The 13,906-nt window shown below is 42.6% G+C and overlaps 1 protein-coding gene across 5 annotated transcripts in view; it reads left to right on the top strand.

The window, feature by feature from the left end:
- Positions 1-13,906, top strand: part of ACSL5 (acyl-CoA synthetase long chain family member 5) — a 44,968-nt gene that overhangs the window by 16,934 nt on the left and 14,128 nt on the right. For 4 of the 5 annotated variants that reach the window (XM_067709398.1, XM_067709399.1, XM_067709396.1 and 1 more), the window contains 5 exons: positions 1,948-2,132; positions 5,751-5,856; positions 11,109-11,173; positions 11,294-11,395; positions 13,013-13,112. In XM_067709398.1, the coding sequence (XP_067565499.1) occupies positions 1,977-2,132; positions 5,751-5,856; positions 11,109-11,173; positions 11,294-11,395; positions 13,013-13,112 (529 nt within the window). In that variant the 5' untranslated portion in view covers positions 1,948-1,976. Of the gene's footprint in view, positions 1-1,630; positions 1,780-1,947; positions 2,133-5,750; positions 5,857-11,108; positions 11,174-11,293; positions 11,396-13,012; positions 13,113-13,906 lie in introns of those variants that run through there. The other variant, XM_067709400.1, reaches the window with a different exon arrangement.

Raw genomic sequence — 13,906 nt, 5'->3', positions numbered from 1 at the left:
AATTTTGGCTAAGGCTGGATTCCAAAAATCCCAGCTCTCAGAATCCTGGCAGGTGGTCATAATAGCACCTGTTGTTAGGTAAACTAGCACCTTTGGGATCTGGCTTTTTTTTAATCTTCTTTTTCTTTACCTAAACACAATGTGGAAGAAACCAAAGAATTGAGACAGTCATCCCAGTCTCTGGAAGTTCAATTTTGCTCCATAAAATGGAAAGGGACTACTCCAAACTCAGGAATAACCAATCAAGGGGTAGAAAAATGATGAAAAGTGACTCAGGGTTTCTTGTGACTGTTATGGTTCCCACACAAAATTTCTAGGCTTTAAAGCCTTTGTTAAAGTGGAAGGAACTGTTTCCCTTAGTGGCAAAAGTTCCAGGTGCCAGCTAATGGCAGCTGTCCCAAAGCTCTGAGGGTGGCTATGACTTTTTATTGGACTTGCTCTGCTCTCTTGATTTTGAGTAGGAACGTTTAGTTTCATCTCTGAGATATAGGGCGTTGCAGTAAACTTTAAAGAATACAAAATCTGAAATGCCTTTGCTGTGACCTGTAAGGGGCCAGATGAACTCAGTCTCCTTGAACCTTGTGGCTAGACTCTATAAGGAAAAAATGGGTTGTGATTTTGCAGATTTTAACAGGGAAGCAGCAGTGGCAAATGATGAGTGACCTTGGACAAGTCACTACTTCTGGGAGTTTCTATTTGCTTTCTCTGTAAAATGCGATTTCCATTAGATAATCCATGCAAACAACCCAGCTCAGTGCCTGGCATAGAGTTGGTGCTCATTTGTTTGATGCTGTTATTGTCCTAGTCAAGTCTGAAAGTTGTGAGGCAAGAGCTGAGAGAGACGGCTTCAGCGAGAATGAGTTCCTAGGACCCACTCAAATGTTAATGCCTCCTGTTAGAGTAGTTTGAAGCTGGAAACTACAAGAAAAGCTGAGTTGTGGGGGAAGACTGTTGCTTTTGGTTCGCTGAGATCACTTCCTGGCCTGAATCTTCAATGCTCACCTGCTACCATGTGTCAGGCCCATTCTCCTGCATCCTTCCTGCAGACCTGGCTAAAGTTGCCTCCGATAAAAATGGTTCCTCCAGGCTCCCTGGAGGAGAGGACTTTGGACCCGGCAAGTTGTGGTTCTGTTGATTTCTGAGACCCTCCTGATGACTCAGAAAAGAAAGCAATGAGCAAGGCATATCTGGCCAGCAGGAAATGTCTTTCACAGGAGAATGCTCAATTTTTTTTTTTTTTTTTTTTTTTTTTTGCGGTATGCGGGCCTCTCACTGTTGTGGCCTCTCCCGTTGCAGAGCACAGGCTCTGGACGCACAGGCTCAGCGGCCATGGCTCACGGGCCCAGCCGCTCCGTGGCATGTGGGATCTTCCCGGACCAGGGCATGAACCCGTGTCCCCTGTATCGGCAGGCGGACTCTCAACCACTGCGCCACCAGGGAAGCCCGAGAATGCTTAATTTCTAAGATGGGTGATGTCACCTCTCCTGAGGTTCCCTCTTCTGTCTGGTTTATACTAGGGAGAGGCAGTTGCAAGAGTCCTTTGTGACCCTCGTTCTGCTTGGGCAGGGGGAGCTCTCTGGAGCCCCCTCCTCTGACTACCAGCTTATTTTGGGTCCAGAGGGCTTCTAGGCTTTGTCAGTCAAAAAATTAAAGGGTAGTCCTTTCTCAAAATTGTCTGGAAAATGATTAACCTGTTTCCTTTGATCCTTTCTGCCTTGTGGGAGGACAGTCAAGCAGCAAGGGTAGAGAATGCATTCTACTATTCTTGACAGTGTTAAGGTAAACAGTGGGAGAAATTCAGCTGCTAAAGTGGTCCAACCCTGGCTATTTGGAGGGCTAGAAGCTGTGTGTGTGTGTGTGTGTGTGTTCTTTCTGTAAACACAGAGCTATTGAGTAAAAATGTACGACCATTTCCTCTAACTTTTTCGTTCCTTCTTTTTTTTTTAGGCCTGAATTTCCTGCTGCTATTCACAAAGATGCTTTTTATCTTTAACTTCTTGTTTTCCCCACTTCCGACTCCGGCACTGATCTGCGTCCTGACCTTTGGAGCCGCCATATTCCTGTGGCTGATTAACAGACCCCGGCCCGTGTTGCCTGTTGTTGATCTGAACAAGCAATCGGTGGGACTCGAGGTAACTTACCCAGCACCTTTTCAGCTTGTCAAACTTGATCAAGCACAAACGAATTCAAGACCTGAGGATCACTGGTGAAGGAGACTTGGGTGGGGCGGGGGGTAGTATGGGAAAATAAGCCTTTTTGGTTAGCAAAACTACCCAAAATCTGTAAGTTAAACTTTCTAGTCATGGCATATTTTCCTTCGTAATAAAAATGAAATCACAGCTTTTACTGGTTTTATGATGCCAGTAATCTAGATCTGGGGTTGGCAAACTACAGCCTGCAGGCAAAATCCACCCTTTTCTGTGTGAGTAGCAAGCTAAGAATGTTTTTTATATTTTTCAAGGGATATGTAAAAAAAATTAAAAAGAGTGATAGATCATATGTGTTCCACGAAGCCTAAAGCATTTACAAAGTCCTTTACAGAAAAAGTTTGCTGACCCACGATCTAGATGAGGGAGTCAGTACTTTGGGGACAGGAGAACATTTTCATCAAGACACCCAGTGTCTGAGAATAGTAAAGAAGTTATTGAGTTAAATACCAGCTTTGAGGTAATGTTCCCTCTTAAAACGACAGACATGGAGCTGGTCTTTTCCCCTCCATTCCCTGACTTTTCAGCAAATCACACCGCCTCCTATATCTCTGAGCTAAGGGAAAGCTCCAAGAATGTTCTCTCATGATTTTTCATCTTCAACCCTTTTCAGAGAAAAAAAGCATTCCTGTTCCTTTGTAAAGCTAACCCCTTCTGATCTTTTTACAAACTCTGTTCTTCTACTCGGGAATCTTACTCCAAGTTGCCTCCACTCTCCGCCTGCCTCCCTTTTATTTGGAAGATTTTTAGCAGCATCTTCCTGTCCTGCTGGTCCTGCTGCTTCAGGCCACCATCTCTTTTCAATCCTCCCTTTCCCCCAGAGTCTTTAAGAGCAGTCCATTTGTTGATTCCCTCTTCTGAACTTCAGCTCACTGAGATCTGACCTTTATCACTACCATCTCCCCAGACTTCTCTGCATCGCTCATAATCTAACTTCTTAATTCAGTGATTCTTCAGCCTCTTCCTTTCAATTGACTTGACACTTCTTCTTTCCTGAAACTTCTACTTTTGCCTTTCATCGTATCCTTCAATGAGATTTCTTCCTAAGAAAGAAAGATTTCTTTCTTTGTCACTTAAGTTCCTTCCTCTCCTCATCTTACCGTGTCGGTCTCACCATCTCTTGATTCCTCTAAAGCAGGGGTTGGCAAACATGTTCTGTGAAGGCCAGATAGTGAAGAGTTTAGGCTCTGCAGACCACGTGGGTTGTGTCGCAACTACTCCACTCTGCCGTTATAGCGTGAAAGCACAGAAAATATGTAAATGAATGCGCATGACTGTGCTCCAATAAAATTTTATTTTAACAGTGACAAGCTATGTTTGGCCCCAGATTATAGTCTGCCAGTCCCTGCTTTCAATCCTCACTTCTTTTGAGAAAACCCCTCCTCTTCTATGACATGAATACGTATCTAAAAGTCTATGACACCCAAATCTGACTTTCTACTTCTGACCTCACCTGAGTTCCAGTCCATCTCAGTGACACTCAGGTACCTCAGGCTCCACACATCTTTGTACTGCATGTCTTCTCCCTTACACACACACGCACACGCACACGCACACACACACACACACGCATGCACCCTTTCCCGCTTCCCTTCCTGCTCTATCTCAGTTAAATGCATCTCTTCTTACCCAATTGCCTAAAGTTGAGTTGAATCATCTTTCGTTCTTCCTTCTTCCTCAGTCCATCTATGTAAGTAGACAGCAAGACCCCATCTTTCTTTTCTAGAAAAAGAACTTCATTTCTTTTTTTTTTTTAAATTTATTTTTTTTAATGGTTTCTTTTGGCTGTGTTGGGTCTTCGTTGGTGTGCGCAGGCTTTCTCTAGTTGCAGTGAGCGGGGGCTACTCTTCGTTGTGGTGCGCGGGCTTCTCATTGCAGTGGCATCTCGTTGCGGAACACAGGCTCTAGGTGCGTGGGCTCAGTAGCTGTGGCATGCGGGCTCTAGGGCACAGGGTCAGCAGTTGTGGCGCATGGGCTTAGTTGCTACGTGGCATGTGGGATCTTCTTGGATCAGGGCTCGAACTCGTGGGCCCTGCATTGGCAGGCAGATTCTTAACCACTGCGTCACCAGGGAAGTCCCAAAAGAACTTTATTTCTGATGTCTTGACTTAATGTCACATCTGATGGAAATCTCCTGGTGCTCCAGATTAAGTCAGATCTCTTGTTTTAGCCTCATGGATTACCTTGTACTTTTATAGCCCTTACCTTGGTAATAATTTACAGTTTTGAATGCTTATTTAATTGATGCCTATGCTTCTCTAAACTAACTTTCATGAAGGTTGAACCATGCCTATAGCTCTTACTGCAGCTCCAGGATCTAAATCAGGGTCTGATCCTGTAGTTCCGCTGACATTTCTGGACAAGTCCCTAGCTACTCCCTCTTTCTCAAATACCCTGTTCTCGAGCTGCCCACCAGAATCTTCAGTGTGCTTTCTTGCCTCTGTACCTTCTTTTTTTAATTTTAGTTGAAGTATAGTTGATTTATAATACTGTGTTAGTTTCAGGTGTACAGCATAGTGTTTTTTGTTTGTTTGTTTGTTTGTTTGTTTTGCGGTACGCGGGCCTCTCACTGTTGTGGCCTCTCCCGTTGCGGAGCACAGGCTCCGGACGCACAGGCTCAGTGGCCATGGCTCACGGGCCCAGCCGCTCTGCAGCATGTGGGATCTTCCCGGACCGGGGCACGAACCCGTGTCCCCTGCATCGGCAGGCGGACTCTCAACCACTGCGCCACCAGGGAAGCCACGCATAGTGTTTTTTGTTTCTTGGGTTTTTTTGCAGATGATGTTCCATTATAGGTTATTATAAGACACTGTATAACTCCCTGTGCTATACAGTAAATCCTTGTTGCTTCCTCTGTGCCTTTGTTCAGGTTATTCCTTCACTTTGAATTATCCTCCTTTCCCTCTGCTCTACGAAACCTCATCATTTTGGTAAATGCTTACTTATCTTCAAAGTCTCTATTGAAATGTTATTTCTTCTCTGTAGCATTTCTACTTGATACAGAATTGTTCACTTCATTCATCTCCCAAAACCATTATTACAGCATGTACATCACAGTATTATATTTGCATGTTTTTCCCTTCTCACCCTATCCCAGCTCCAAAAACTCTCATTTATGGGGCGCTCATGGGCAGTAATTTTGTCTTAACTCACTTTGCATTTACAGTAGTTGCCCAGTGACTGGAACACAGTATGCATTTGATAGATGTTTAAACTTCACATGATTTTTTTAAAACGATATAACTATAATATTATCTCTTTTGTGTGTGTGTGTGTGTGTGTGTGTGTGTGTGCATGCACATGCGTGTATGCCTAGGGAGGTGGGGGGAGATTGCCAAAAACATAACTGTGACAACCTCTGGATTTCTCTGATATGAAGACACCACAATTTGGAGATTTAAAAAATTGATTGACTGAGTACTAAAAGGGTCATCGCTGTGACCTCAATAGTCAGTGTTTATGTTCTTTTCAGTTCAATCCATAAGGGTTTGGAAAGGGTGGGGAAAGACTCAGTCTTAACCTAAACTTGGTCTTGTGTCTTAGGGAGGAGCACGGAGAGGTCCTTGCCAGGACAATGACCTAATACGTTACTACTTCTCAGATGCCAAGACGATGTATGAAGTTTTCCAAAGAGGAGTTGCTGTGTCTGGTAAGCCTGGATGTCTCACCTTGCCTGTAAGACCAAGGTGGGGTCCTGTTCCGTACCTCTCCTTCCCAGTCTCACTTCTAAAACTCTAGCTGTTTAAATGTGGTGGTCCAAGAAGAATCACAAATACAGCGTGGAGGGGACGTGAGCACAGAATCAGGATGGGTGCTGTAAACTGTGTAGTAGGACAGACTTGGGTTTGAAACCCAGTTCTTCTATTTCCAGCTGTGCGACTTTACATAAACGACTTTGCCTCTCTGAACCTATTTCTCACTTAACACAAGGAGAACTTCCTGGCCAAGTTGTTGTTAAAGAGTTAACAGTAGGAAAGTATTTTGATTAATTCACTAGTACATTATATTTGTTTAGGAACATGCTTTTCATAAATGCAATTCCCTGCATTATAGAATCTGAGCCAGAATTAGTATGCAGACCTCCTGACTTCTTACCTCGCCCTTGCCCCCAGTGCCATACTGCTGGCCCATGCTGCTGCCCATAGTATCACAGAAGGTAATTATCTTTTGGACTTTCTTAGAAACATCACCACGTGACCTTTGGTAGGGTCATTTGGAAAATATCAAGGCTCAGTAATTCTGTCTTGTATCATTGAACATGATGCTAGGTACACTGGTTTCCTTTCAAAATCAACTGGCTTATAACTCTCCCTATAACTTTTTTCTTTTGGGTGATATTCAGTCCAGGCGGAGGTTTACCTCTGTGACTTCTTCTCATCCCTTCCCTTCTGCCTTTTAATTATGACTATGACAATATTTAATAGTCGAGTGCTAAACAGCCTATCGTATTGCACGGATATCATCTACTTTATCTTCCTCTACAGGGGTTAGTTGCTATCACCCCATTTTTATTTATTTTTATTTTTTAAATATTTATTTGTTTGTTTTGGCTGCGTCTCATCTTAGTTGCGACATCGTTGTTTGTTTGGTTTCTTTTGGCTGCGTTGGGTCTTTGCTGCTGCGCGCGGGCTTTCACTAGTTGCGGCGAGTGGGGGCTACTCTTTGTTGTGGTGCACGGGCTTCTCATTGTAGTGGCTTCTCTTGTTGCGGAGCACAGGCTGTAGGAGCCTGTGCTGTAGGCGTGCAGGCTTCAGTAGTTGTGGCACATGGGCTCAGTAGTTTTGGTGCACGGACTAAGTAGTTGTGGCGCACGGGCGTAGTTGCTCCGTGGCATGTGGGATCTTCCTGGACCAGGGATGGAATCCGTGTCCCCTGCATTGGCAGGTGGATTCTTAACCACTGCGCCACCAGGGAAGTCCCTCACCCCCATTTTTTAAAGCAAGGAAACAGAGACTCTGAGATTCAGGAACATTTCAAAGGAGACAGAGCTAGAAAATGTTGACACTGATACTGAAATTTAAATCTGTCTACCTGGCTAGATTATTCTATTTTACGTCAGCTCTTAAGTGTTTTATAAAAGTTGTTGCACCTCCAGACAAGGAAAGGTTTTTGTAAACCTTTCCTTGTCTGGAGTAAAGTCTCTAAAGGGGACTGTACTTACTATTTCTGGCTCCAAATTAGTACTGATTTAGACTTCCAGGCAAATAACAAACACAAACCAATGCAACCATTAGTTTTATTTATTTGACAACTTAAGATAGTATATAGCTAATACAATAGACTTTCCTTTGGGATTTTCCATTTTTTGAAGTTTTCTTCACTGAGCATGTGTTGTTATTGTAACTAGAAACAAGTCATTGAGCGTGTAATATGTGGCACATAACACTGCTTCATTTAGAAATTTTATTTCAATACTCAATTTAAACTAAACAGATAAAGTTAAAATGGCTTCTCATGTAAGTAGGCTTGAAAAATCCATCCTGGCTATTTCCATAGAAAAATGACATGTCTGTCTACAACTGGGATTGAATACATCAGCCCTAACCTCTATCTTTAACCCCTACCCAGTAGATGATCCATGTTGAGAATCACCTGCAGATAATGTTTAAAATATAGATCCTCTGGCTCCACCTTGTTGTTTTTTTTAATTTAATTTTATTTATTTATTTTTGGCTGTGTTGGGTCTTCGTTGCTGAGCATGGGCTTTCTCTAGTTGGGGCGAGTAGGGGCTACTCTTCATTGCAGTACACAGGCTTCTCTCATTACGGTGGCTTCTCTTGTTGTGGAGCATGGGCTCTAGGCATGCGGGCTTCAGTAGTTGTGGCACGCAGGCTCAGTAGTTGTGGCTCACGGGCTTAGTTGCTCCGCGCCATGTGAGATATTCCTGGACCAGGGATCGGACCCGTGTCCCCTGCATTGGCAGGCGGATTCACAACCACTGTGCCACCAGAGAAGCCCTCCACTGTGTTTTACTGAATTAGAATTCCAGATAGTTTGACCTAAGAATATGAGTTTTTAACAAAGCTTTCCAGGGATTCTGCATGCCGGAGTTTCAACTCTATCCAGCTTTGGGACCCAGTTTTGCTGAGAAGTTGTTAATGGGTGGATTCTTTTTAGATGGCCACGTCTTAGAACAGAAGATCTAAGTTGCTTAAGTTAATCAAAGGCTAGGCTGTTGCCTGGTCAGGACTCTGGCTAATCAGACTGAAGCTGATTAGGGCACAGAGTTGAATGAAACCCCAATTGGTTCCCCTTTGGGCCAGTTATTTGACTTGTTCCTTGGTCATGGGCCTCTGCTAGTATTTTCATCAACAGGGAAGTGATAAGGAGATGCAGTATAGTTTTTCCCACCTTCATCAGCTCTGCCACTTACTGAGTGAGCTTGAAGCTGTCTAGCCCTTCATGATTCTTGGTACCGTGGGGATGACAGTAGTTATTGGGAAGACCCAATGAGTTAAAATGCCTAGCACAGAGTAAGCTAGGTACCATAAATGGTGCTTATCACTGGTGATTAATGTCAGTACAGACAATCCTGTTGGTAGAGCACCAATGGCACACACTCTAGGCTGGAGCAGTGGCTGTGAACTCTAAAGCAGGACTTGCCTGTGGCTTCAGGGAAAGTCTTAGTCTGAGACTTGACTTCTTGAGCGTTCATGCAGCTGTTTCAGCAGAAAGAAAAAGAACTAACGTTTCCTGTGGACAGTCTCCACATTCATTTTTTTTTAATATCTCTTTAATCAGAGTGGCTATCTCTTTCCTGCTTTCTTTCCTTTTTCCTCTGTCACTTAGTCTGGAAGTTCACTTATTTACCTCTGAATTCCTAGTAACCTTCTCTTTGAATGCTTCCTTTGGGCTAGACCTGAATTCCTCTTGGCAATTTGGCTAAATCCTCTATGTAAAATTTCCTTCTCTTCTGCTTTTCTATTTATAACTCAGTCTCACGCTTCCCTGGTGGCGCAGTGGTTAAGAGTCCGCCTGCCGATGCAGGGGACACGGGTTCGTGCCCCGGTCCAGGAAGATCCCACATGCCGCGGGGCGGCTGGGCCCGTGAGCCATGGCCGCTGAGCCTGCGTGTCCGGAGCCTGTGCTCCGCAACAGAAGAGGCCACAACAGTGAGAGGTCTGCGTACTGCAAAAAAATAATAATAATAAAAAAAATAACTCAGTCTCATTCTGGCTTAGATGTTGGGTCTTCTCGGCCAGTTAGAGTTGTTCCTTAGCCTAACAAATATCATGGACTTTCGTGGCTTCTGTGGCTGCAATTACTATTTACTCTAGTAAGTGGATGTTCCCAGACTTATTGTAATTTTAAATAAGGCTGAGTAGTTTCAATGTTCAGAAGTGTAATTCTTCTATTGTCAAATGTAAGACAATAAATGTAAGTTGTAAAAATCTTGATGGCCAGTGTGTGTGTACATGTGTGTGTGTACATGTGTGCTCCTGTATGTACTCGTATGTGTATGTGTTCTTGCAGTTCTTCATGAGTCTCAGTATCTCAGAAGACACGCTCATACAAACGGGCGAAGTACATTACCAGATAAAACTTAACAAATGAGGGAAAAGGCCCCACTTTAATAGCTGTTAAAGAAACCTAGACTAAAGTAATAACTTTCTAAAAAAATTTTTATTTTATTCATTTATTTATTTATTTTTGGCTGCTTCGGGTCTTAGTTGTGGCCCACGGGCTCTTTTCGTTGTGGCGCGTGGGCGTCTCTCTAGTTGTGAGGGTTTTCTCTTCTCTGGTTGTGGTGCACGGGCTCCAGGGCACGTGGGCTCTCTAGTTGTGGCACATGGGCTTAGTTGCCCCACAGCATGTGGGATCTTAGTTCTCTGACCAGGGATCGAACCCACATCCCCTGCATTGCAGGACAGATTCTTTACCACTGCACCTCCAGGGAAGTCCCTAAAGCAATAAATTTTAAAACCTATTTAACCAGAAGACATATTAAAAAGAGACTATTTAGTGTCTATGACTTGATGTATTGCTGGTTGGAGAAAAGCAAATTGTCACAGCTGCTTCACCAAGCAATGTGGGGCCAGGTATTAAAAACCTGAGCCGTGTGACCAACCATCCTCACTCCCAGCCGCTGCCACCCTTCCCAACACAGTTATTTCATTTAAAATACTCTATTCTAAGAAAATTTTCTAACTTTGAAATGATCAGTTGGAAAATATGCATCATACCATTACCATTACCAAGATTGAGGTGTCAATCTTGGAAACAATCTCAATGCCCATAATGAGATAAATTCAGCTATACGGTAGAACCCTTCATAACTTGGCCATAATAAGGCCATTGAAATCTCTACAGAGAAGAAATAATAACAGGGGAATATTTATATCAAACAGGGGAAGGAAGCAGGATACCAAAATATACATGTGAAATGAGTATAACCCTGTAGAACTATCAAAGGAGGTATGAAAGAAAATATCATCCTTAACAATGGTGTTTATGTGATGAGATTATTGATGACTTGTATTTTGATTTTTTTCTAAATTTTTATGAACATATATTTCTTTCATTGTAGGGAAGCTCAATCCGAGATTATCCGATATAGTCTATTAGTGTTTACTTGTGAGCTTTTGTTTGTTCACCTCATGTGGGCTAGTCCATACTCATGGCTTTCCCCAAATGCCTGTTACCATGGAGGTCACACATTCCAACATGGAACCACCCTTGTTTTGTAGCATTTCCCAAGTGTTTCAAATGTAGTTTACAAGGCTCCCTCTGCCTTTGAGAACTGAGTACTTACTGCGTTTGAATTTCCTTGGCACATAAGAGAAGCTCGCATCTTTACTGGATTTATCCTTTGTGTCTTGTCTCTTCCTAACCTCCTTTAACCTTCTCTGGTCCAAAGAATTTGCAACTGGAGCTGATTTTCATTTAATGTTATGTTTTTAGACAATGGGCCTTGCTTGGGATATAGAAAACGAAACCAGCCCTACAGATGGCTGTCCTACAAACAGGTAAGTCAGGCCCATGATTTTGGATAAATTCTTTTGCTTATGTGGTTATCTTGGGCTAATATGATCTCTTTTGGGTCTTGACTGCTTTTTTTTCTCTCTCTTTACCTCTGTCACTTGTAGGTGTCTGATCGAGCAGAGTACCTGGGCTCCTGTCTCTTGCAGAAAGGATATAAGCAATCACAAGAACACTTTGTTGGCATCTTTGCTCAGAATAGGCCAGAGGTAACCATGCTGAAATTAACTCAAGGAAATGAGTCAGGGCTAAGTCTAAAGACTTTAAACCCTACCCCAAATCCAGCACTCTGTCACTTGCTGATGACTTATCAAAGCTGTTTAAAGACCTCAGATTCTTTAAATATTGTTCCACTTAAAAGTTACAGTGCAGGACTTCTTTAATCCTGGTTGAATGTCTAGTGCTATTTGCTAGGTGACTGGACCTCTCTTACATGTCTCCCATTATGTGTCATTTTAAGTCAGTCTGTTGTATGAAGAAAATAAGGAAGCTATGAAGGACTGGCAAGTAAGAGCTTGAGGATGATGTGGAAAGGGATGAGTTTGTACTAGAATTGGAATTTGCACATTGTACGTGAACTAGCAACCAAGGCATCCATTGCTACTGAGACCAGCTGTAGCCATCTTTCCACAGTGAGTTGAAAATGGACTTTAGACATTAAGATGATTGGAATTAAGCTTATCTTCAAGTTCAAGTTAAGTCATTAGACCCAATATCCTCAGAGAAAGCCTTTGTATGTTTCAGAAGAGTTGGATGACATGTGCTCACCTAAGCCAGTTGCTTAACTAAAAATCCAAGAGGGCCCTGGCTGCACTTTTAGGTGCATCTACGTACTTCATCTTCATTACACCCAGCCTCAGTAAGAAGAGATATCCTTGACTCTAGTTCAGGAACTTAACACCAAACCTAGTATCTTAATCTACTAGGGCTTCCATAACAATATACCACAGACTGGTGACTTAAACAACAGAAATTAGTTTTCTCACAGTCCTGGAGCTTGGAAGTTCAAGATCAAGGTGTCAGCAGGTTTGTTTTCTCCTGAGGCCTCTCTTCTTGGCTTATAGATGGCTGCCTTCTTGCTGTGTCCTCCCATGACCATTTCTCTGCCATCCCCTGTGTTTCTTTCTCTTCTTATAAGGACAACAGTTATATTGGATCAGGGCCCCATCCTTATGACCTCATTTAACCTTAGTTACCTCCTTAAAGGAGCTATCTACAAAAACAATTGCAATGGGGTTAGGGCTTCAACATAAATTTTAGGGGGAACACAATTCAGTTCATAATGCCTACACTGACATTCAAGGTTCGCCATTAGCAGATTCCAGCCCACCTTTCCAAGTCATTTCCTGTCACTTTTTATGCTTTCTGATGTGTACTTAGTGATGTCATGCGGTCCTATCTTTGTTCATTCACTTCCTTCTTCCTTGAATCCCTTCTCTGCTTCCATCTCCATGACCAAATCCTACCTGTCCTTCAAAGCCCTGCCCAATTTCCGTCACTTTTCCCAAAGCAGTCCCAGATAGCCTACCCCACCCCTGAGTGTGACTCTACCTCAAGACTCCCTAATGCTTTCCATAACCCTTATGGATAGAACTTATTACACTCTCCCTTTGTTTTATAGTTGTCTCTGTACCTATCTTATCTTCTTTATTTAATTATATTTTATAGCATCAGCAGTGGCAGTCCCTAGGGCATCACAAAAAAGGTGATTTTTTTTTTTTTTAACACAGAGCCACCAAATAAGCATTTGTTGACTAAATGACTGAATTAGCACATTTCCTTTTCAAAGCATAAGCTATTCCTTATTTGAACTTCTCTCCATACAGTGGGTCATCTCTGAGTTTGCTTGTTACACATACTCCATGGTAGCTGTCCCCCTGTATGACACCTTGGGAGAAGATGCCGTCATATACATTGTCAACAAGGGTAAAACTTTGCTATTACATTTTTTTTAACATCTTTATTGGAGTGTAATTGCTTTACAATGGTGTGTTAGTTTCTGCTATATAACAAAGTGAATCAGCTATATGTATACATATATCCCCATATCTCCTCCCTCTTGTGTCTGCCTCCCACCCTCCCTATCCCACCCCTCTAGGTGGTCACAAAGCACCGAGCTGACCTCCCTGTGCGGTGCAGCTGCTTCCCACTAGCTATCTATTTTACATTTGGTAGTGTATATATGTCAGTGCTACTCTCTCACTTCGTCCCAGCTTATCCTTCCCCCTCCCCATGTCCTCAAGTCCATTCTCTAAATCTGCGTCTTTATTCCTGTCGCTATTATATTTTAACTTGATTCTTTCTTGATGCTGAGTAATTCCTCATTATCTGTTTTTGTTAGCAGACTTAGAATGCTGTGGCCAGAAAAATGCTCAAGTCTCTCTTGTCCTGTAGTACCTATGATATAATTTAGAGGGAAGTTACAAAAAGCCCATGAGGCAGGTATATAATCAGATAGAAGTTTCAATGAAATGCTTCAAGGTAGTGGAGTATGACAATATAGTTTAGCAAAGTATGTTCAGTATGACATGTTTAGTATGTTTAGCAAAGGTAGTTTAGTATGACAATATAGTTTAGCAAAGACTATTTTTGCTGGCAACCCTGGATGAAAGGCCACAGTTAGTGAATAACTTTTTAATTGACTGTATCACTGTGAAACTACTAGTTTAATTTCCTATTCTTATAAATCAAAGTCAGTATAGCTCACCGGCATGTACCAA

This window comes from Pseudorca crassidens, chromosome 16 (genome assembly GCF_039906515.1).
Source record: "Pseudorca crassidens isolate mPseCra1 chromosome 16, mPseCra1.hap1, whole genome shotgun sequence".
NCBI lineage: Eukaryota > Metazoa > Chordata > Mammalia > Artiodactyla > Delphinidae > Pseudorca > Pseudorca crassidens.
This window is presented reverse-complemented; position numbering and strand designations above follow the sequence as displayed.